The sequence below is a fragment of the Arachis hypogaea genome, chromosome 3 (assembly GCF_003086295.3).
Source record: "Arachis hypogaea cultivar Tifrunner chromosome 3, arahy.Tifrunner.gnm2.J5K5, whole genome shotgun sequence".
NCBI classification, from domain to species: domain Eukaryota; kingdom Viridiplantae; phylum Streptophyta; class Magnoliopsida; order Fabales; family Fabaceae; genus Arachis; species Arachis hypogaea.
The window spans coordinates 2,941,744-2,964,711 of NC_092038.1; the positions used below are offsets into that span (position 1 = coordinate 2,941,744).

At 33.0% G+C, this 22,968-nt stretch overlaps 4 protein-coding genes across 7 annotated transcripts; 3 read left to right on the top strand and 1 right to left on the bottom strand.

Annotated features, from left to right (window-relative positions):
- The first annotated feature begins 234 nt into the window (after positions 1-234).
- LOC112787744 (protein TRM32) lies at positions 235-3,815 on the top strand. 3 transcript variants are annotated; one of them, XM_025830390.3, is made up of 5 exons: positions 235-365; positions 835-1,109; positions 1,396-1,469; positions 1,570-2,881; positions 3,013-3,815. In XM_025830390.3, the coding sequence occupies exons 4-5, from the start codon at positions 2,836-2,838 to the stop codon at positions 3,699-3,701; spliced, it is 735 nt and encodes a 244-aa protein (XP_025686175.1). In that variant the 5' UTR covers positions 235-365; positions 835-1,109; positions 1,396-1,469; positions 1,570-2,835; the 3' UTR covers positions 3,702-3,815. The 3 variants fall into 3 exon arrangements, with proteins under 3 accessions (XP_025686175.1, XP_029151068.1, XP_025686174.1); XM_029295235.2 differs by having other exon boundaries at positions 355-459; positions 3,016-3,815; XM_025830389.3 differs by having other exon boundaries at positions 355-459; positions 1,573-2,881.
- A 764-nt stretch (positions 3,816-4,579) lies between these two features.
- Positions 4,580-5,898, top strand: LOC112787780 (mitochondrial import inner membrane translocase subunit TIM9). 2 transcript variants are annotated; one of them, XM_025830392.3, is made up of 3 exons: positions 4,580-4,718; positions 4,816-4,931; positions 5,335-5,898. In XM_025830392.3, the coding sequence occupies exons 2-3, from the start codon at positions 4,837-4,839 to the stop codon at positions 5,519-5,521; spliced, it is 282 nt and encodes a 93-aa protein (XP_025686177.1). In that variant the 5' UTR covers positions 4,580-4,718; positions 4,816-4,836; the 3' UTR covers positions 5,522-5,898. The 2 variants fall into 2 exon arrangements, with proteins under 2 accessions (XP_025686177.1, XP_025686178.1); XM_025830393.3 differs by having other exon boundaries at positions 4,592-4,718; positions 4,824-4,931.
- Positions 5,899-11,101: 5,203 nt separating this feature from the next.
- LOC112787833 (probable serine/threonine-protein kinase PBL10) lies at positions 11,102-14,248 on the top strand. Its single transcript, XM_025830396.3, has 7 exons — positions 11,102-11,685; positions 11,778-11,848; positions 12,244-12,569; positions 12,863-12,998; positions 13,097-13,239; positions 13,340-13,463; positions 13,548-14,248. The coding sequence occupies exons 2-7, from the start codon at positions 11,797-11,799 to the stop codon at positions 13,973-13,975; spliced, it is 1,209 nt and encodes a 402-aa protein (XP_025686181.1). The 5' UTR covers positions 11,102-11,685; positions 11,778-11,796; the 3' UTR covers positions 13,976-14,248.
- Positions 14,249-14,973: 725 nt separating this feature from the next.
- Positions 14,974-18,005, bottom strand: LOC112787807 (serine/threonine-protein kinase PCRK1). Its single transcript, XM_025830394.3, has 4 exons — positions 17,397-18,005; positions 16,552-16,818; positions 15,957-16,079; positions 14,974-15,751 (listed from the first exon to the last, which is right to left on the bottom strand). Exons 1-4 carry the CDS (start codon positions 17,826-17,828, stop codon positions 15,179-15,181), a joined length of 1,395 nt encoding a protein of 464 aa, XP_025686179.1. The 5' UTR covers positions 17,829-18,005; the 3' UTR covers positions 14,974-15,178.
- Between the last annotated feature and the right edge of the window lie 4,963 nt (positions 18,006-22,968).

Consider the following 22,968-nt stretch of genomic DNA (forward strand, 5'->3'; position numbering starts at 1 on the left):
CAACAAAAAAACAAAAATAATGTTGTACCGTTTTTTTTTAATGAGTGAGACGAAATATGATTACTTCATTCTGCATGTTTCTATTTCCCCTCAAGAAAATAGACCAATTGGAATAAAAGTGATTAAATTTATGTTAGAAAAATGTGAATTTGGTGTTAGTGCACTCATATTTTATTTTATAGAGACAGTGATAAGAATGATATTTGTATATCAGTAGTTATATAATATGTGTGACTTGCTTTTACAATAGAAAGTTGAATGGGTAGATGTAAGTCAAAGAGTAAGAGACAATGACAACATAACATTGCAGATATAACAAAATCCATTTTCTCTTGCTACCTTCTTCTGTTTCTCAAGCCTAAGAGGTTAGAATTCCCTTTAACCTTTTTTGTTCTCTTTTTACTTTTGTGCTTCTGCATTCAGTTCTATCAAGGGAAAAAAAAAACTTTGAAGTTGGAGGTAGGTGTTTCAAACCAGTTATGTTTAGAGATCAATTCTTAGTTGAATTTTTTGCTATATATGTCAGTTTCATATGTCTTGAAGTGTTGTTATTCTGGTTTCAGTTTTTAGCAAGTTGGATGAAACTACAACTTGTAATTAAAATCTAACAGCATGTTCTGTTTATCTGATATAGTATAGGTTCTGCCTCTGTTCATAAATTTCCTTCTTTTTATATTGTAGACAACTTTTTGTCTAAACATTATGATATTTGTTACATATGAATTTTAATATAATAATAGTATGTACTTAATTACTCTTTAATCCTTGTTAATATTTGCAGAGTGCCAATAAGGCCTTTTTGTTTGTTATTTTTTTCTTTATGTGATTGATCAGGATTCCACAGAACAAGGCCTAGTGGAAGAAATTGATTAGAAATTTGTCACTCAAAATGTGGAATTTAAAACTATTATCATAAGATAATATGGGAAAGAAGCACTCTCTTTCTTGCATGAAGACATCAGCTACTATTGAATTCCATCAGGAGAATAATGATGGAGGACCAGGATGCATGTGGGGTATGCTTCATATTCTTGATTACCATCATTGGCTTAATATCAGAAATGTGTTCCCCCTTAAAAAGCACCATTACCCTTCAAGACTTGCCACATGTAAGAAATTTCACATCATTTTATTATTTTCTCTACTTTTGCTTCAATCATTTTGCTTTGCTGCATAATCAGCACTTTTTTAAACTTGAATGGAATCATTATTAGTAATTCTAAACAGTAATATGTACCTCTTCATATTGTAGAATCTATATGCATACATCTATAACCATTTTTACTGATCTCTAGTTAATACAATTTTAAATAATCTTTCTAAAATGAGATATTAAGCACTAGAAAGTAGAAACCTAATTTGGCATAATAGCTTGCTTGTTTGAAACTCTTTCAGATAAGAGAATAAACATTTTGCATAGCCATTGGGGAGACCAACAAATTGGAGATGAAGAAACAGAACCCCTCTTGGTAAGTTTCAACCTTTAAGCTTCTATTTTAAGGTATTGGCTACCAAATGTTATGTACATAGTTATTGTAACTAAAATTTAATATATATATATATATATAGCAGGCTAGGCAACATGAACAAAAGTGTAGTGCTAAAGGCAAAAGTTCTTCCAAGAGCAGAAATAAAAGATCACAAACTGAAAACTCCAAAGGCTGGATCATTAGCTTCCATGGTGAATCCAAAAATTCAGGTTCATCACATAAATTTGTGCAAAGTAAAGCACATGATACCAAAGAAGGTGTCCTTGATTAAAATCTTATGGAAGCAAATAAGCTTAACAGAGATACTCCTGTTAATTCTAAGAGGTATTCTGATTCTTTGGAGGTACTTGGAGTGGAGAAGGATTTGATATTAAAATATTTACATGATCTTCATGTTGGTGGGGAAAATCTTCAACTTCAATTGGCTTTCAATAACAAAGCAAGTTTGGAAAAATCAGGTTCAGTTCATCAGACATCACAGATGAGAAGCATTATTAGTCCTACCACCTTTGAACACAAGCAAAGCGAAATTTGGCCTTTCGACAAGAAGAACAAGTTGCTTCATAGTACTCAAGCATTAAAGACCTTTGCATCCATTAAACAAAAACAAAGATTTTCTTCCTCTCCAAGCAATCCTCAAGGTTTGAATCACAAAGGGTGGAACCAATTAGTTCTTCATCGTTTCAAGGTTATTAAACAGAAGATTAAACATGCTCTTATGGAATTCAAGAAAAGTGGCTACCAAACTTCTGTTGAAGCTATCCACCACCATAGAGCTTCATCGAATATGGCATCACCAATACTGAGAATGGAATCTCAGATCAGAATAAATATTTTTGTTTTGATTCCAGCAGACACAAATTTTGCGGCTGCAAGCAAATAGAATCCTCTCTTAATGAGTCTCTTGATAGATACACTCAGTTGTTTGAGCAAAGCTTTGGCAAAGATATCAAGTGTCATGGATCAATGTCTAAAAGCTTAAAATTGCCAAATGAGGATAAGGATAATAGCATGAGTTTGTGTCAGTGTCCTCCTAAGGCTTCTAGAAGGAATTTGTCCCTGCCTAATCTTGATTCTTTCAACTTCTTGATTCTACATGAGGCACTTTCTGTTAAAAATGATATCCATGTTCAGAGAAAACTCCTTTAAACAAGGACATTTCACTTGATCACATTACAGAAACTGAAATGGAGGAAGCAATGGATATCAGTGGCAACGATGCGAATGCTGCTCCTTTATCTGATAAAACGATGGGGAACTCGAAGATGATGTATCATCGGATACACATGAGCTAGCTTTAGAAGATGGAAGTTTTCTCCAAGAACAACTACAAGTGCAAATAAGTATGGCCAAGGAGGCAATAGCAACACTTGAAGCCAGTGATGTAGAAGGTAAGATATCTGTGATTATATGCATTAGATAATTAGATTAGTGTAGTACTATTTGATTTGCATGCTTTCAAGAAAAAAGAAGATATAGATACATTTCAATATAATCCAATTTTGCTATTGCCAAATGATAGCAGGTAGAGAACTAAATACAAGGAGCTCTAGCATGAATGAATTGGAGATTGAATTACCAAATAACACAAATGCAATAGCAGAAAGCAGAGGAATTAAATCAGATAATGAAGACATTGATTCCAATTTCAAATATGTGAAACATGTTCTTGAGTATCTAGGCCTCATGGGAAATGAGGAGAACATTGTTCAACCAATTAAGCCATCCTTGCTCATGGATTTTGATACATCTTGGTTCCATGAAATTGAATCCAATGGAGAAGATAGTGCCAAATCCAACCATCATCATCATCACCTTCTTCTTTCTAACATAGTAAAAGAGGTGCTGCTCCAAATATATGAGACATCATCATCAACTAACACCACAATAATGCATAAGGGGCAACAACATCTTCTTAATGAAGTATGGATTAGAGTTAACTTATACCTGAGATTGAGGCCAGAGCTAGATCAGACATTAGATGATGTTGTTGGTGGAGATTTGGCCAAAAACAATGGCTGGATGATCCTCAAGCATGAAGAGGAGTGTGCAGCACTTGAACTAGAAGAGAATATTTTCAAAGATTTAGTAGATGAAATAATCTTCACATTAAAATTTTTCAAGAGAAAGAGTGGATGCACTACTTATTTCAAAATGCCTGCTTGGTTCTTAATTTCTTCAAGTGTTATAGGATTCTGTGAGTTCATGTAAATAGTGTAGATGTTGTGTAAGGGTTTGACAATGGAGTTTATTTATTGTGGCTTGATTTTCATGTAACTTACATGTGAGTGTATATTAATACCAGTGTACATGTTTCAATCTTAATTTCTCCAACTTTAATTCACTAACACTGCCATAATAATATTAATAAAGAAAATAATTTGAGCTAAATTTTATTATATACTATTTACTCACTCACACACACAAAAATTATTATCATACTACTACAATTAATGTATATAAATATACATAAACATATAATAATTAATTTTTATTATACATAAAATATTTTTCTTTTACAAAATTAACCTCAAACTTTATTTAAGTTTAACTTTTCTATAAGCACTAACTTTCAGTTACATATTTAATAAATTAATCTTGTTGGATTTAAATTTATTTAATCTGAGAATTTAATCCTACGAAGTACGGACATTTTGCTGAATTATTGTATCTGCATGTTAGATACATTTTAGACATGACATTCACTGATACTTGATTGACACGCGTATTTGCGTATTTGCTGTCGTGTCTTAATAAAAAATATAAAATTTTTCACCGAACACACTTGAACATACTTAAATATCATTACGTGTCAGCATATCCAGTCTTATTCTAAATGTATATTCTTGAAATAAATTTAGATATAGTATATATTATTATTTATTAAAATAAAAAAATATTTTAAATATTTGACATAATTAAAATAGACATTAAAAAAATTAAAAAAATATATTTTAATATCAATAAAATCTCAAAATATTATTAAAATTTATCTAAAAAATACTTTATATTTTAACGTGTTCCATGTCATGTAGTATCTTGGGTCCATTGTCCGTGGATCATAGATTAATAAATCGATTGGTTTTTGGTCTTGGCCCATTCCCGATGTGTTGATATTCAGCGTTAAGCCCACTAATACCCATTTCTGTTTAGGGTTTCAGTTTCTTCTCCAAACTCACCGGTTGCCTTCGCTGCCTCTCTCTTGGTCCAGAGATTCCGTCTCCACAGGTTTTTTTTATTACTATTTTATTTTAATTAACGAGATTGAAGTGGATGTACTATAATTGCTTGAGGTGTGTGATTTATTTGATTAATGTGAATGAAGAACACTAGGTTGAATTGAATCATGGATAAGAGCATGTTAGCTGGTTTGGAATCACTTCCAGAAGCTGATCAGCAAAGAATGGCGTCCATGATGGAACAGGTTCAAATCCGTGACAGGTACCTCCTCTTCACCTTATCTGTTAACTAATTCCATGTGTTTTGATTTGAGCTTCATGTTCCTAAATTCTAAGTTAGGGCAGCACAAATAGTTTCAGATCTTTGTGGTGCTCGTTGTTCTGAAGCCATAGCCAAGTTCTCCTTTAAACCAGTGTAACCACTTTTGAATGTTGCATCTGGACGTTAAGGGAACAACATTTTTAATTACTTAGAATGGTTGAAATTGAATTTTAATGTATAATTTCCTTTATATTTCTAGATTATGACATTATTTTTGTTTATTTATCTCTAAGGAGTGTAAATGATTGAACAGATGAATGGAAATTTATGTTTGTTTTCACTGTTATTTGCTTGGTGTAAGATTATTGGGACATGATTATGATTTATATTGATTGCATTCCAGTTTGAGAATGTATAATTCATTGGTGGAGAAGTGTTTCACTGATTGTGTGGATACATTCAAGCATAAATCCCTGCAAAAACAAGAGGAAACCTGTGTTAAGAGGTGTGCTGAGAAGTTTCTGAAGCATTCAATGCGCGTTGGCATGAGATATGCTGAGCTTAACCAAGGAGCTCCTACACAAGATTGATGTCTTTCATGATCTTCCCATGCCAAACTGTTTTTCTGTTTTAGTCCCTCTTTTTGGTGTGTCATTCAGTTAGTTTATTTATAATTTTATCCCTTGAACAAACAAACAATATAGTGTAGAGAAGTGAATTTTCCTGGTTGGTTTGTGTAGCCAAGAGCTGGTGTTAAATAAATTCCGAAGGATGAGCTACCCAAGTGAGTTCTCTGCATGTAAAGGTTTCTATGTCTTACAAAAGAGCTTAGTTTATGTACTTGAAAATAGGCGTAAAATGGAATGAAGCAGAAACTCTAGCTATTCGGTTTATAGAACGCATGCAATTTTTTTTTTTTAGGTTAATTTAGAAGTAAAAAGTCATCAATGAATTTCAACTTTTCTAATTTCTATGTTATTTAGAGAAAGTTTTTGTTTCTGCTGTAATGTATGCTAACAAAATTTTCCAGTCGGGTCAAGCATGATTCTTCTTTTTTTTTTGGGTATTGAACAAGATTCATTTTTCTTTGGGCCTGGAAATGTTATTCATATGAGGTGTTCTTTCTAGGGTCTTTGTAGATACAAGACCCTATTTTGGAATTTTATTTTATGAATGGTTGGGGCTGCTATAAGTTGTCAATGGATTTGGCCATATGGGCTTTGGCCTTTTCAAAGAGTCAAGTTTATCAAGCTTTAGGGAAGCTAAACCCTATTTAAATTTATATATAAACGAATAATATGTTCTATCTTAATATATTACTATTACTATTAACATTTACATGTCTAAGAAAAATACTTGAACACTGCATATTCTAGATTTGAATAATGTATAAGTTTGAATAATGGACTTTTTTCTTGAGGAAAAAGAAAAAGAAAGAAATTGTTCTGCTCTGTAGACTGTACATCGCTTTCACTTTTCCTAATACAAGTGGCAATGAATAAGGAATCTCACCCTTTAAACCGACAAATTTGGTTAACCCCACTTTACTTTATTAGTGCTCTTCCTTTTTTCTCCCAATGTAATATACTTATTAGTTTAATTTGGTTTTGGCCTAGTAGCAAGTAGCAACTAACTCTATGCCAAATAACTTGACTTTATTGAGTAATTGATTATACCAAAGCCAATCTAAAAGATACTTGACCACACACAATAATAAGAAGACAAAATAAATAATAATTTTCTCTTATTGTAGTTGTAGGACATCATCCGTACGCACTTGTTCAAATTCAGATTAAGGTAGGGATGTCCGCGGATCGGATATAGCCAAAAATTCGATCCGATCCGTTTAAAATCATCGGATCGGATCGGATTCAATATCTGCAGCTTTTAAGGTTAGATCCGATCTGCACATTTGCGGATCGGATCGGAGCGGATATCGGATATATCCGCAAAACACAAAAATATTTTTAAAAACTTATTTTTATTAAAAAAATATCAATAAAGTTCATTTTTTTATTCTTTTAAATATGTTTACTCTTAAAATAATATTAAACATACTTTTCTTAAATAATAAATTAAAATAATATAACATATATGATAATTATTAATTGAAATAAAACATAAAAAGAATATTTACTTATTTATTTCTTTAATTTTGCGGATACGCGGATATGCGGATACCAACACAAAATCCGCAATTCGAGCCAATTAGTGTGCGGATCCGATCCGAAAGCCTTGCGAATCGGATCCATATTCGCAATTTTCGGATCGGATTCGGATAAATACTGCGGATATGCGGATCGGATCCGATCCATGGACATCCCTAGATTAAGGCTCAGCTCAAGTTAGTTGCTTCTGTTATACATTTTATTTAAAAACTACCTAATAATAATAATATTAATATGATATAAGTGTGTGAAATTAGATTTTTGTGTAGGGTTTGTTTTGGAGCCAACTATGGTAGAACACGAAGCATTAGGTGACAAAGGGCAAAGCATGATATCTTTTATTTTGATTTTTTTTTTAAGGCGAAGCTTCCTTCTTTATTATTTGATTTGATTGAAAAAAAAAGTACGCACATTGTACGCTCTTGATTCTATCTTATTCATCTTGATTTTATCTGTCTATTCTTCGATAAAAGCATGGACCCGCTACGCCCTGTGCAATACAGTGGCAATATTGTATCAATTAATCTTGATTAGGTTGGTCGAGTGGTCAGCTCACTCGTTCGCTTAAATAAGTGTTGGGAGTTCGAATCCCACTTTATGCATGCAGCAACTCATTGGTTAGCGGCAAACTCTTAAATGAAACTCAGATTCGCGATGAATTATTCCTTAACCTGTCGGGTTGGGGGATACCGTTTTGGGTAAACCAAAAAATAAAATATCTTGATTGGCTTTGCTGGCCAAGTGGCCATGGTGTGTGTCGGAAACGAAGGAATATTCATCACATTTAAATATCAGTAACAGCTTTATATATACTACTATATACTCTACTAGTATATTAATTAATAAGCGAATATTAATCTATCATTTCATAAATTAAATTGGGTAATCATTATTACTAGTAGAATTAGTTTTTATAATAAGAAATATTTTAAAAAGTTATACAACAAATTTTTATATTTCCAATATATATTTGTATAAATGCATAAACAAATAAAATCTACCATTTTGACTTCAAATCGTTAATTTCATCATGCAAAATATATCATTCTTGTATAGTTAGCAAATATTTTGTACATCTAATATAGCTTTTTTAGAGATGTTAAATTATTATTTAAAGGTGCATATACAAATAGGCAACACTTAATATTTAAACTTTTTTCTATTTTATTTATGAAGTTTTGATCACACTAAAAAAATAGAGTTATTTTTAACTTTTCATAAACATAAAAAGAACACTCAAATTAATTTTTAATCAATTTTAAATTAAATATTTTAATTCTTAAAAAAATTTTATTATTCGAAAAATCTTCAAAAATTATTTCCATTAGATAGATTAATCGATCCATCCATTGTTTTCAATAACTCGTTGAGCAAATTGCTGATATATATAAAAAAAAAAGGAAACATGTGTGTTACGTTGCTCTTTCTTTTTGTTTTTGGCGAAGTTTCCTTTACAAAACTGAATTTTCCCCTTTCTAAACTCTAATGCACATAATATGCGTATGCAGATGCAGGTTATAGTACATACGATGTAACACAAGCTGCAAGAAGATGGTAGATATAACTGATTACAAATTATTATGTATTCGATAAAGATATAGAATCAATTATTACAAAGTATACGTAATTCACATAAAATTATGTGGTTCAAATTTTAATTCATCCTGACATTATTATTAATTTTAAAATTATGAACGGTGGATTCACACCCCTAGGTAGCTAATTTAGTAAATTCACTTATAAATAAGAGAGTTTCACATCAAAACTTTTATTGATGGTGTTTCCATAAAAGTAACAGTAGGACATGGTTTTATATAGTCCATAAAAACCAAGGGATTAATATTTATGAATGTCACATGAAATAAGAGACTCGTAGATAACATATCATAGATCTCAGAATGCTGACGAGAAAACTGTGATGATAACGTTGTTATTGCATCTAAAGTGAATGTAACTAGCTTGCATGCATGTCTCCTTTGACATTCTTTATGAACTCGCACGTGATCATACGTTATAGTCAAATTACATAGGTGAATTTTATATATGTAACGGGTCCAACTCAAAAATAAATTAACAAAACTACTTTGATGAGAAGACGTGTAGCAAAGTTCAAGAGAAAATTTAAACCAGCAACATCAAGAATATGATATTACAGCAACAACAACAACAAAGTCTTGTCCCACTGGATGGAGTCGGCTATATAAACTAAATGACGCCATTGAGCTTTGTCATGTATCACATTTACAAAGAGACCATTTACATGTAGATCTCATTTGACCATCTCATGGATGGTCTTCTTAAGCCTTTCTCTGTCTTTCACCCCTTGTCCATCTTCTATTTCATCCATACTCCTGATTGGATGTTCTGTCGATCTTCTTCTCACATGTCCAAACCACTTGAGATGCGATTCTACCATCTTTTTCACAATAGGTACTACTCCAACTCTCTCCCTTATATCTTCGTTCCTTATTTTATCTAATCGCGTATGACTACTCATCCATCTTAACATCTTCATCTATACCACACTTAGCTTATGTTCGTATTCCTTTTTAACCGTCCAACACTCCGTACCATAAATCATAACCGGTCTTATAGCATACTAGCAGTGCGATAGAATTCACCTTTAAGTTTTAGACATTTTTTTCTCACATATAAAATCAGATGCACTCCGCCATTTTGACTAATCTGCTTGGATCTTATGATTTATATCATCTTCAATCTCTCCATTATCTTGTATGATGCATCCAAGATAATTAAAACTTTTAACTTTTCGTAGCATGTTTTCTCCAATCTTCATCTCTATATTAGGGTTTTCCCTTCTCAAACCGAACTTACATTCTATATATTCTGTCTTGCTACGACTTATGCGCAGACCATACACTTCTAGAGTTTCTCTCCATAAGTCCAACTTCTTATTTAGGTCTTCCCTTAACTCTCCCATAAGGATGATATCATTGGTAAAAAACATACACCATGACACAGGCTCTTAGATGTGCTCTATGAGTACTTCTAAGATTAATGTGAAAATGTATGGACTTAAAGATGATTCCTGGTGTAATCCTATACCAATAGAAAATTTTTCTGTCACACCACTTTAAGTCTTCACACTAATTGTGACTCCATCATACATATCTTTAATTGCACAAATATGATACATTAAAACTAAAAATTTTATAATATACCATATATTTATTTGGACACCAAATTATAATAATAAGACAAGAACCAAGATGAATCAAGTGAAGAACAATAATTCCCTTGATTGGAAGAATCTAAGTTTGGATTTATAATTTTGGGAAAAAGTCATGATTGTTGTTGTTAACTTGCTTAGTGGTTGCTTAAAGTGTGGTTTAACATTATTAATGGATAATGAAAGTTCAAAGAGACAAATGCCTAAAGGGTCCAATTATGTTATGGAGGAGGATGTGGACAAGACAAGGTTAACGAAATTAGATGAGAGAACACTACAAATTACGAAAGAGAAGAGAAGCCAGCTATGAAGCCAAGTGTTACAAGCCATCCATCACCAACATGGGAGATAAATATATAAAGCCAAAACAAAAACATACATCATGGAACCCCAAAGGTTTTTAGTGGTGGTGAACAGAGCTAAGATTTCTTGTCGCTTTTTATATATTTAATTTGCACGGTAACTTATTTTAATATGCAAATATCTTTGGATGATTCAACAATCTTGAATCTTGGTCTCAGATTTTAGTCAAGGCTAAAAAAATGGAAAAAGTTTATATGGAAAATGAATATGATACATTAAAATTAAAATAGGGTAAAATATATTTTTTGTCTCTAAAGTTTATTAAAAGTTTCAAAAATATTCCAAAAAAAAGTTTTCGATTTGTATCAAATATACCCTTGACGACTAATTTTTCAAAAAATTTAAGACCAATTCGACAACAATTTTATAAGAACAATCCTCGACACAAACAAATCAAATATAATTTTGATGCATTATGGTTAGATTGGTCTTAAATTTTTTGCAAATTTAGCCATCAAAAATATATTTGATGCAAATAAAAATTTTTTGGAACAAAATTAAAATAAAATAAAATTTAGAGATATTTTTAAAACTTTTGCCAAATTTCAAGAATAAAAAATATACTTTATCCAAAATATTATACTCAACCATTCTTTTCTTTTTTTTTCCTTCTTCAAACTAATATGAATTACTCTGAGGTAAAAATGCTGTTTTTCACAAGAGTAAATCTCTTTGGTGTTAAGCGTGTGAGTATGTAGTGTGAATAAATTTGTAATGTAATGCTTAGAATTAGGAATTATCCAATTCATTGGAAATAAAAAACCATCCATAAAACCATTCTTTTAGTTTTAGGAGATGAAGTATATTTATGTGTACCACAGTTTGTATTTAGGTGAAACCACTTGAGTCAACTTGCTTTTTCTGACCTTTTGAATAGTCTGTTCTTAAGTACAGAACAAAAAAGAGCTTCTCATCTCTTTTCTTCTTGTCTTCACAATCCATTCAACCATCGATATAAAAGCAACCACTACCACCTCAACACCTATTCAAGATTCTACTATCTTCCCTCCAATCTTGTCCTATTGCACCACAGGTTCTTATGTACCTTGGTTTTCATTTCTTAATTATCATGGTTTCTGCTGAACCCCCTCTGATTATTTGCTCTTCTCTTTGGTGATGTTTTAGGCAACAAGTTTCTCTGGCCATGGGAATTTGTTTGAGCAACCAAATTAAAGCTGAGACCCCATATAACACTGGTATTAAAGATTCTTTTTTTCCTTCATCCTTGGCATGACCTTGGTTTGGTTTCTGTTTCTGAGTTTAGTTTAGATATATCCATTCATGTTGATTGGTTTTATTAAATATCTACTTTTTGTTTATTTTAACTAAGCAAATTAGCAAAGTGGATTTCGGCTTAGCCTTCTTGTTCTTCCATTGTTTCTCTTCATCGAAGTTCAATATATTCATTGATTGTAGTCTTGAGTCCTAATCTTAAAATCATGCATGTTTTCTTCTGAGTGTACCAATGAGATTCATAACATTTTTTGAAGGATTAAGAACCTATTTGATAGTTCATTGAAGGAATGCTGTATGCATGTAAATTTTTGTTAGTGAAAGTTCAATTGTGTTAATATCATTGGTCTTCTGTCAGGGTTAAGTTCAAAGAATGTTGGTAGCCATAGAAATGATCTCAGCAACCAAAATAGTAAGGTGTCAACGGTTTCAATGCCTCAAAATCCACGAACTGAGGGTGAGATCTTGCAGTCACCGAATCTAAAGAGCTTTACTTTGATAGAACTTAAGGCTGCAACAAGAAATTTTCGTCCGGACAGCGTCTTGGGAGAAGGTGGATTTGGATCAGTTTTTAAGGGATGGATTGATGAGCAGACATTTGCAGCTGCTAAACCTGGCACTGGCATTGTTATTGCTGTGAAGAAACTTAATCAGGATGGTTTCCAAGGTCACAAGGAGTGGTTGGTGAGTTTAATCTGCTTCTTTTACTTCTTACCTTATAGGCAACGTATGGTTAACAATTTAAGAAGCAGATCTCAAGTAATCTTTTCTGATTGATGTTTCTCCTCTGGGGTAAACTGAATTTCTATAATTAGTAGCATAGTAAAAATGTGATCCTCCTCATTACTGGTTTAGTATGAATAAGCATGGTAATAGACAATATTGTTATTTGGTTGAAAAACTAAGTAGTTTGTTCTCACTTCTTAGTCTCAGATCAATGTGGATTTGTCTTACTGTGTTTTACTTTTATCTTTTAGGCTGAAGTGAACTATCTAGGCCAGCTTTCTCATCCCCATCTGGTGAAATTGATTGGGTATTGTCTTGAAGATGAACACCGCCTTCTAGTCTACGAATTCATGCCTCGTGGAAGCTTGGAGAATCATTTGTTCAGGAGTGAGTTCTTCCTGCCTCATCTCTTTTTTTTTTTTTTTTTCACATTGCTAAACATGATGAGAAGTGTTTCTAAAACATTAGCTATGTTGTGGTGGCAGGAGGCTCATATTTTCAACCTCTTTCGTGGTGCCTTCGCTTGAAGGTCGCACTTGGTGCTGCAAAAGGGCTTGCATTTCTTCATAGTGCCGAAACAAAAGTGATATATAGGGACTTCAAGACTTCAAATGTGTTGCTTGATTCAGTATGCGTCCTCTGTACACACACATCAGAACTAGATTTGATGAACTTAGGAAACAAATTAGATATCATATCTGAACATTTATTTGTGGATTTAATTACAGAATTATAATGCAAAACTTTCTGATTTCGGTTTGGCGAAGGATGGCCCTACTGGTGACAAAAGTCATGTCTCCACAAGGGTAATGGGAACCTATGGATATGCAGCTCCTGAATATCTAGCAACTGGTATTGTGGGATTAATTATCATTAATGCATCCAAGATTAAGCTTAATAGAATTTTGTTTAATGGACATTCACTTTTTTGTGTAGGTCATCTCACTGCTAAGAGTGATGTCTTTAGTTTTGGAGTTGTCCTATTGGAAATGTTATCAGGCCGGAGGGCTGTTGATAAGAACCGTCCTTCTGGGCAGCACAACTTGGTGGAATGGGCGAAGCCATACCTTGCGAACAAGCGCAAGGTTCATCGAGTGATAGATAACCGTCTAGAAGGCCAATACTCTCCAGATGAGGCCTTTAAGGTAGCTGTCCTTGCACTAAGGTGCCTAGCACCAGAGTCCAAGCTGAGGCCAAGCATGGATGAAGTTGTTAGCAGTTTGGAGCAGCTTCAGATTGTCAATGTAAATCAGAATCGTCCTGGCAATGGCCATAGAGTTCGCAGAAGAAGCGCCGATGATGCTAAACCTGGGAGAATTAGCACCGCATATCCTCGGCCATCTGCAACTGCACTCTGCACTTGAAACTTACTGCTGATTCGATCTCCATGAACTCGAGCAAGCTTAGATCATAGTTTATATAATAGATTGTACATATCTTACTGTAGCTAATACATTCAGAGCCTAATTTCTCTTGATCTATTTTGTTGCTCGTGTAATGTTCAGCTGTTTCATCCTTAGGCCAAAAGGGATACCTTGTAGATTTGGTTTTGGAGAATGATGGAATAAACTGTGGTTTAAGTGTCACTAAGAAGTAAGAACGGTTCATTAAGGAGCAAAAGCAGCATTTATTCTAAACCTTAAATGTTATATTATTTGTATGTTTATGACCAAGAGTTGAAGCTTTTTGCAGTAAGTAGTCCAATAGAGAAGCCTAACCCCACAAGAAAACAAAAGAAGATGTTGCAGAATGGACTCTACTATGTCAATGGTTTGGATTTTGGAATCTTTGACATCATTTTCGAACTCACTCTATGCTAATGACTTGAGAATGCCAAGTTGTACTTTATAGAAACTATCTTTAGCAAAGATGATCCACAATGGCCATTGTTGTGTCACTAGAAAGTGACTATTGATGAATGATTCATGATCGATTAAATCGGTTATGGTCCTTTTTCGGGCCATCATCCAACTTGGTCTATCCGACATGGCCACCACATGGCACAACCTATCCAGAAAATGACACATAAATGAAACAAAAGTGAACTCTGCAGTCCAACAAAATCTTGGCATGTTGCAACTATATAGTAACGCCATATCCTTATTAAATGAAAGATAGATATGCTTCATATCTTAAGAACATTCCAAAACATTGAACCCTCTTTAGATTTTGGTAATTAAGATTATCGATTGATTGGGAAATTTAGTTACTTAAGTAAGACTTCACACAAGTTGTTGCTTAACTCAAGCTTTTTGAGATAAAGATTAGTTGTTTCCTTTTGTGTTTGACTATTTAAGTGTAATATTTCAAGTCTATCTGATATGAATGCATTACTGAAAAAGAAAATAAAAATAGTAGTATCTTCTGAAAAAGCCAGATCAATTGATATTATTGCTTTACTCATAATTAACCTGTACACACTACACACAACTATTAATCAACACAAAATTGGATATTAGCAGAGTATGTCAACTCTGTGCCTAACAATGTTGATTTCACTGATTCAAAACTACGTGATTACCAAACATTGTGATGAGCAAGGCACTTCAAATTATGCACATTACATATCACCAAGTTCTTACAAGCCCAGGTGCCCAATTTTTCCAATCTAACCTTCCAATGGACTTGTTTCTTAAGCTCACCATGTCTCTAAACTCAAAAACCTTCTTCAGATAATTGTTCCCTTGCTTAGCAGCTGGTTCAGGTTCTATGTCCTTGACAGATGATGGCTTCACTTTCTCTTCTCCGTTGGGTACAACAGCTTGAGGGATGCTTTCTTCCTGAATAGTATCATTGAGAATGTTTGCAAGAAACTCAACCACGTCACTCATTTTCGGACGTGACTTAGGCTGCTTCATGAGGCACTTGTTTGCTAGAGTAGCAAGCTTTTGAGCTGATTTCATGCAATATTGTCCTTCAAGTTTTGGGTCTACTATAACATGGAACTTCCTAGGATCAGAAACATAAGGTCTTACCCACTCCAAGAGCCTCTGTTCATTTCTGGGTAGGTTCCGTTCTACAGCTCTCCTACCAGTGATAAGCTCGTAAAGAACTACACCGAAGCTCCATACATCACTCTTTGCAGTCAGCTTACCAGTCTGAACATACTCTGGTGCAGCATAACCTATGGTACCAACAACCTTCGTGAAGACGAAATGAGTCATTTATTTCTCACATTAGTAGAATATCAGGATCACAAACAAATGAGATACTCATTCAACAATGAAATAATGGGATTCATCTAACCTACTCCAAATAGCATTCAGCACTGAGAAAAGAAGTTCATGTAATATAATTATCACCAATTATATATAATGAGTTTTCGGAGAATGGACTTGTTCTTACTGCTGTTGAAACATAGCCCAGCCCTTCCGAGGGACCTTGCCTAGCAAGTCCAAAATCAGAAAGCTTTGCATTGAAGTCCTCATCCAGCAAAATGTTGGAAGTCTTAAAATCTCGAAATATTAGCTGCATCAGTTGGAATGAGAATCACAATGGTTTCTTACTTTATGGATCTAAGCTGATGCAAAATGCCATAAAACATGGCAAAACCACAACTATTTTATATAAAAAACATTGTTAAGATGCTAAATAAGAATTCTATGAAACCAGTTCTTGATAATTCTTTTATTATTTTTACATTTAAAAAAAGAGTTAAAGAAAGAACCTTAAACAAGTAAAGATAAAACAGTTTGCTTCATTTACCGAAAGAAAAATAATAATAACAATAATAAAAGGTTCACAAAAATGCTAAAAACCCACCAAAATACATGTATTAATTAGTGACTTTTTGGACGGAAACTATATCAACCATGTCTTTGGCAAAACAGATCAATAAATGATAACCTAGGATCTGATTTCTGAATGACTGTGATGTGACAAATTTTGATTGTTATGCTTGATCTCAAGGTGCTTTAAATAAGGCATGTAAAATCTATACCTGAAAATCCATTTCTTCATGAAGGTATGCCAAACCGCGAGCTGCATCTTGAGCAATTTTTAATCTCGTGGTCCATGGTAGCGTTGACATCGATGAGACTCGAGCCAGAAGATGGTCTTCCAAGCTCTTATTAGGCATAAGTTCATACACAAGAAGTCTTTGAATCCCTCTTTCATCATCCTCTGCACAATACCCCACCAACCTCACGAGATTCGGATGCTTGATCACACCCAACAAGTTCACTTCATTGATCCACTCTTTATGCCCCTGAAAGCTAGAAATGCAAAACACAGAAAACCCCATTAAAACATAGCTCCTTTAACAACCCATTAGACTAGGAAAAAAGGGCAAAAACCAGAACAGCAAAATCTGATATCTTTTCTTTCTTTTAGCTCATTTTTTTAGTCAAAAACAGTAATTTTTCTTGATCGAAAATTAAAACCCTCACAACATTAAGAAAAATTCAATTATTCTCCTTAAAACAGACTATTATTACCAAACACGCAATAAGTAATCATCCAAAATGATCAAAATCAAAGTTTTTAAACACTGTACTGAGGCAACTAGCCAGACAAAACATATCATAGTACCAATCGAATCAATCATAAACATAATTGGGTCATCATCCGAAGGAAAAAAAATGGTATGAAATATAAATATAATAAATGGTGTTTAATGCACAATTTTATTCCGCGCAAAATCCCCAAAACTGCATTAGAAATTATCAAAATAAAATTTTGACGCATTGAATACACGAAACTGAAGCAACTAGCAAATGGGTCATCACCAAAAATCAAAATTTAAAACACAAAAAAGAAAATCCATTAACGGTGGTTGACACATGCCTGGTGGCCGTTACGATTCAGCTGCTTAATTGCAACCTCCATCTGCACCTCTGAAAGACCGTCACCGTCACCGTCACCGTCACCGTCATCAGGAACAGAAAGGGTCCCCCTGTAGACGGGGCCGAAGCCACCCTCGCCGATCAAGAGGGCCCTGCTGAATCCGCGAGTGGCGGTTTTGAGCTGAGAGAATGAGAAGAGAAGGAGGTTGTTGGCGCGACGGAGAGAGAGGAAGTCATGGAAAGCGAGGGTGTCGTTGAAGGAAGAGTCGGTGTCGTCGAACTCGGAGTTGCGAACGAGGGTTGAGGAAGCGACGCTGAGGGAGCGGGCCCATGAGACCCTTGAGGTTCTGCAGCTGCTTGAAACGACGCCGTCTTCGTTGTCGTAGTCTCGCCGGTGGTCTCTTTCGATGCTTGGGAAGTGGAAGCACTTCATTGCTGAGATGATTTGTGAAGAAGAAGACGAAGAAGAAGGAAAAGATTGGAACTTGGAACTTGGAAGGGGTCAATTGCACTCCCTTCTCATTTCTTCGGTTTCAACTTTCAACTTTCAATTCAATTCAATTATCGACTCTCTTTTTCTTCTTCTTTTTATTTCTTTTCTTTTTTATTTTTTTCCCCACACTTTAAAGCCTTATATATATACTCACTCCATTATTTTTTAATTTTTATCATTCTTACTTTTTAGCACAAAAAATTAAGATTGAATTATCAATTATAATTTTACAAAAATATTATATACACATTAAAAAAATAAATTTATATATTTTTATATAAATGTATACGTTATTTAATTTATTTTTAATATATATTTTATATAAATAATTAATTTAGATACTAATTTTTAGTATACACGTGAAATAATATTGATAACTTTAAAGGTTTTTGTTTTAAACTAGGATAGCTTAATAACATTGCTTTCTTGCCTTTTATTTTAAATTTCTTAATATACAAACATTTAATTATAGTCCCCGGATGGATGAATTACTGTATATGAATATATATTTATTTTTTCATAAATATTTTGATTATATTACTGTTAAAAGTTAATTATTTAATCATAAATATGATGTACGGATACATAACACGATATAATATGGGACACATATATACATAAATTTTAAATTTTAAAAGACACGGTACACAACATAATATAAAATATAATATATTTTTATTAGTATTAAAATATAAATTAATTTTTGAATTTTTTTAATATCTTCATTTAATTATAGAAAGTATTTAAAATATTTTTATTTTAATAATTAATAATATATTATTTATAAACTCATTTAAAAATATATGTTTAAAATAAGATTAGACATGTTGACATGTGATAATATTTAACTGTATTTAAGTGTGTTTCGAGAATTATTTTTTATTTTTTATTAAAACACGATTAGACACAAAAGATACAAGTATCGATAAGTGTCGTGTCTGAAATGTGTCCGATACACGTAAACACGACAATTCAACGAAGTGTCTGTACTTTATATATTATAATATATTTACTTATTTTATTATGATACATTTAATTATTTGATGCATTCTTTTATTAAAATATCTGTAAAATAATAATATAATATATAAATTAAAAATAATATTTATAATTAAAATTAACTACTAAAATTAGTCATTATGTATTTATATTTTAATATATATTCTATTATAGTGACTGATTTAGTAGCTAATTTTAGTGTATATTTAACATAATTATATATAAATATACACTTAGTAACTAATTTTTTGTTTTTATATAATATTTTTTCAGTACACAGGGAAACTTAAAGTCTCACATTTTAAATTGATAAATAGCATTATCCTCTTTAATATCTTTACAAATCATCTTAGGATATAGTGAACCGTTTTTAAATTAATTTGAAAGTTAAACTAAGAAAGGATGGAGCAATTGGCGTTAGTGTGGTCACAAGAAAGCAATGGAAGATAAAACCAAACCAACTGCCTACCTAATGTGGCTGCCAGTCATTTATTTATTTATAACATTGGCAGTCGTAACTCATAAAATTAAAGTCTAAAATGTTATGCATAGTATTTAGATTTTCCATTATTATATCATTTTTAGTGTGTTTAGTCAATTCAATGATTCATTCGTTTCTATGTATGAGAATATTTTTCTGTAATGAGAAAGAAAAAATGAATTAAATTATAGGTTAAATAATTTGGTTATGGATTTAAATTTGGTATTTTAGTTGGAAATGGGTGTAGTATGTGTATTAGCAGATTGGCAGGGTGTCAGAAGGTACTTTCAACATGTAGGAGGACGTATTGCATGCAGCATTTTGGTGAACATGAATGACACGTGATAAAATTTGGTTTCATGAGACTGCAACACGTGAGGAGACGTGCTGAGCCAGCACATGGGTGGGCGTGAATGCCATGTGGCAAAGTTTGGTTGCACGGAACTGCAATACGCGAGGGGCATGTTACACGTGTCTAAGGCTAGTTGGTTGGTGATGCAACACGGGAGAGGCATGCTGAGTGCTTCGTCTATATAAGGCAAAGTTCGGTACCATTTTTTTTACGAGAAAGAGTGTTCTTTGAGTATGTTACTAGTGTAATAGAGGGTACTGCAAACTTAGTAGTGTATCACATCAGTGAGATTATACGGAATACTCATGAGGGAGTGAGGTTTGTGTGTTAGAATCCGTTTTCGTTTGTGGTTCCATGCACCATGACGTTCATCAAGCTTTAGAACGGTCTCTGTCAAAGCATGGAGAACAGTATATCGAGGAGAGTGAGCAGTATATTGTATCGAAATTCGGTTATAATTTTTGGTGGTCTAATACAATTTGATATTATGCCGATCGTTGACGAAGAGAGTATGCAGAATATGGTCAAATTTCACCGGCAGCTCAGATGCGACAACCACAGATTGAGTTGTATGTTGAGTTTGAAAACGTAGAGGCAGGTTGTAACACCCTACCACACAGAGTTTTACGCTTAAGTCGTAAAGCAGAGGTGGCGAGGTATTACGACCTCTAAAAGAAAAGACATATAAATATAGTTGAAAGAAATTATATCTAAGAGCCTTGAAGAATAAGCTAAACAAGAACGATAAACAGAAAAATCGTGTGACACTCGCATGGATATTCATAAAACGGATAGACAAGATCAAAAGGAAGCTGAAAGCATATATACATACCAGAGTTTCAAAACTTAGATAGCAAGCTCCAAACTCGACCTGCGAAGCTAAGGCCGGCCAGAGTATATAATTATATATATATATATATATATATATATATATATATATATATATATATATATATATATATATATATACAACCCAAAATAAAACACAAACTACAAAATAAACACATGTATCTCCAAGTCAACCTCTAGGAGGGACAAAACACAAAATGTACATGCGGAGATTCTATAAACATATATACATAGCCTAAAACAAAATATGACAGTCCAAAAGGTAGTTCTTCGCTTATAAGGAGGATATCCAGCGCTCAACAAGATGTCTCTTGACCTACATCTGAAAAACAACAACATAGTATGGGATGAGAACCGCAGGTTCTCAGTATGGTAAAGGTGCCCGCATAGTTAATATAAAAGGTCTCGGGAAAGCCAGAGGCATTCCTAGAACTTCGACACTCAGATTTCAGCTTAAGAATTCAACTAAACCAGAAATTAGGTAAGTTGTCTAAGGTATTCTAATTCTGAATCTAACTTTAACCTAATAATTCACATTCTGTCTCCTCGAATCCTCCGAATCATTGGCGGAACAATCCTCTCTCCTCACACCTTCGCCAAGAAGGATTTCTCAGAAAACATACACATATAGTTCAAGCAAGAAAAGCACAGGTAGAGAAGCATTTACAGCAAGTAGAACAAGTAGCGGATAAGCAGAATTAAACAGTTAAGCAAACCAAAACAATGGACACTCAAGCAAACAAACAAATGCATATGATGTATGCCTATCCTATGGCTGATGAGTCTCATCTGTCGGTTATACAGCCAACCCGAAAAGTCTTGGTAGTTAACCATTGGACAGTCCCTCTGTGCGCGCATCCCCAAACTCAATAATATACCATGGAGTTAAACTCCAAACTCAAATATAATACTCCATGGAGTCACACTCCAAGCTCAGTAATATAGTATTCCATGGAGTTAAACTCCAAGCTCAATAATATAGTGCTCCATGGAGTCGAACTCCAAGCTCAATAATATAGTATTCTATGGAGACGAACTCCAAGCTCAAATATAATATTCGATATATATATATATATATATATATATATATATATATATATATATATATATATATATATATGCATGCCCATGGGGGAATCGGGGGAGTTAAAGTGCCCGGTCACATCTTGCGACAGAGGGTCAACAAATAGTCTCAAATACACAAGCCACATAATAATCTCTTTCCTTTTTTTAAAATAATGCCTCAAATCCAAACTCCAATTCTTATAGAAATTTTGGCAATATCTCTTCTAAGACTCAAATTTCTGTCACCCTTCAAGGGTCCCAACTATCAAACCAAACACCTCTCAATCCTTCAAATCATTTCCAGTAACAAATTATTTCAAAATCAAACAAATACTAATATTAAATCTTTTTCCAAAATCAACCAACTTCAACAGCAAATTATTAACAACAGCTGAACCACACATTCTATTCCATATACACAATCCATCAATTATACATTCAGTCCATTCCTATCTTAAGGTCTCCTAGCCTGAGTTTTCACGTGACATTAAATGTTAACTACGAGAAACCAAAACCATACCTTTGTACGGAATCAAAATATTCGAAGCTCCAGAGAAATTTTCTGACTGAGCTATCAAAGAAGAAAATGTCCAGAATTGTTTATGCCTCCTAAAACTCCAGTTGGTCAAACTCAAGGGGTAGATGAGCTACGTCGCTGTCAACTTCTACCGGTCAAAAATGGTGCCAACGTGTAGAGGAGGATGATACAAATACTTTTACCAGATTAAATTTTTTATTGGAGTTACGAATTACAAGAATCCGAAATCGGAAGTTTAGTGGGGTTTACGCCCTCTCGTTCCTCTCTCTCGGTTACTCTTCTCTCTCGCCTCTCATTTCTCTCTCTCTCTCTCTCTCTCTCTCTCTCTCTATATATATATATATATATATATATATATATATATATATATATATATATATATATATCTCGCAGCGCAAGTATAATAATAATAATAAAGTAAATGTTACTTAATTTCTTCAGTTGGTACTATTATATATATAAAGCTAATGATATAATAAGACTAATGATACTCATAACTAAATATTATATATATGGGTATCCATTAAATAAATGGCTGCCGCCTTTTATATATATATATATATATATATATATATATATGCGCACATCCATAATAATAATAATATACATATATATACAATTGTAATGCATAATCAACGCCTTTTGTTTTTTTGCTTTATAATTAATAATAGTAATAATAATACTAGAAATGGTAATGATGATCATGTAGTAATAATAATAATAATAAACGTAATAATAGTAATAATAATAGTAACATAGTGAATATAATAACAACAATGAATATATAATACTAGGA

Bases quoted from the DNA above. Each gene is read 5' to 3' on its own strand.
- LOC112787744 (XM_025830390.3), top strand. From the start codon at position 2,836: ATGGCCAAGGAGGCAATAGCAACACTTGAAGCCAGTGATGTAGAAG. The intron at 2,882-3,012 runs GTAAGATATCTG...GCCAAATGATAG, and splicing joins TGAAGCCAGTGATGTAGAAG to CAGGTAGAGAACTAAATACA.
- LOC112787780 (XM_025830392.3), top strand. From the start codon at position 4,837: ATGGATAAGAGCATGTTAGCTGGTTTGGAATCACTTCCAGAAGCTGAT. The intron at 4,932-5,334 runs GTACCTCCTCTT...ATTGCATTCCAG, and splicing joins CAGGTTCAAATCCGTGACAG to TTTGAGAATGTATAATTCAT.
- LOC112787833 (XM_025830396.3), top strand. From the start codon at position 11,797: ATGGGAATTTGTTTGAGCAACCAAATTAAAGCTGAGACCCCATATAAC. The intron at 11,849-12,243 runs GTATTAAAGATT...GTCTTCTGTCAG, and splicing joins TGAGACCCCATATAACACTG to GGTTAAGTTCAAAGAATGTT. The intron at 12,999-13,096 runs GTGAGTTCTTCC...TTGTGGTGGCAG, and splicing joins GGAGAATCATTTGTTCAGGA to GAGGCTCATATTTTCAACCT.
- LOC112787807 (XM_025830394.3), bottom strand. From the start codon at position 17,828: ATGAAGTGCTTCCACTTCCCAAGCATCGAAAGAGACCACCGGCGAGAC. The intron at 16,819-17,396 runs GCATGTGTCAAC...TCTAGCTTTCAG, and splicing joins TGAATCGTAACGGCCACCAG to GGGCATAAAGAGTGGATCAA. The intron at 15,752-15,956 runs GTAAGAACAAGT...GTCTTCACGAAG, and splicing joins TGGGCTATGTTTCAACAGCA to GTTGTTGGTACCATAGGTTA.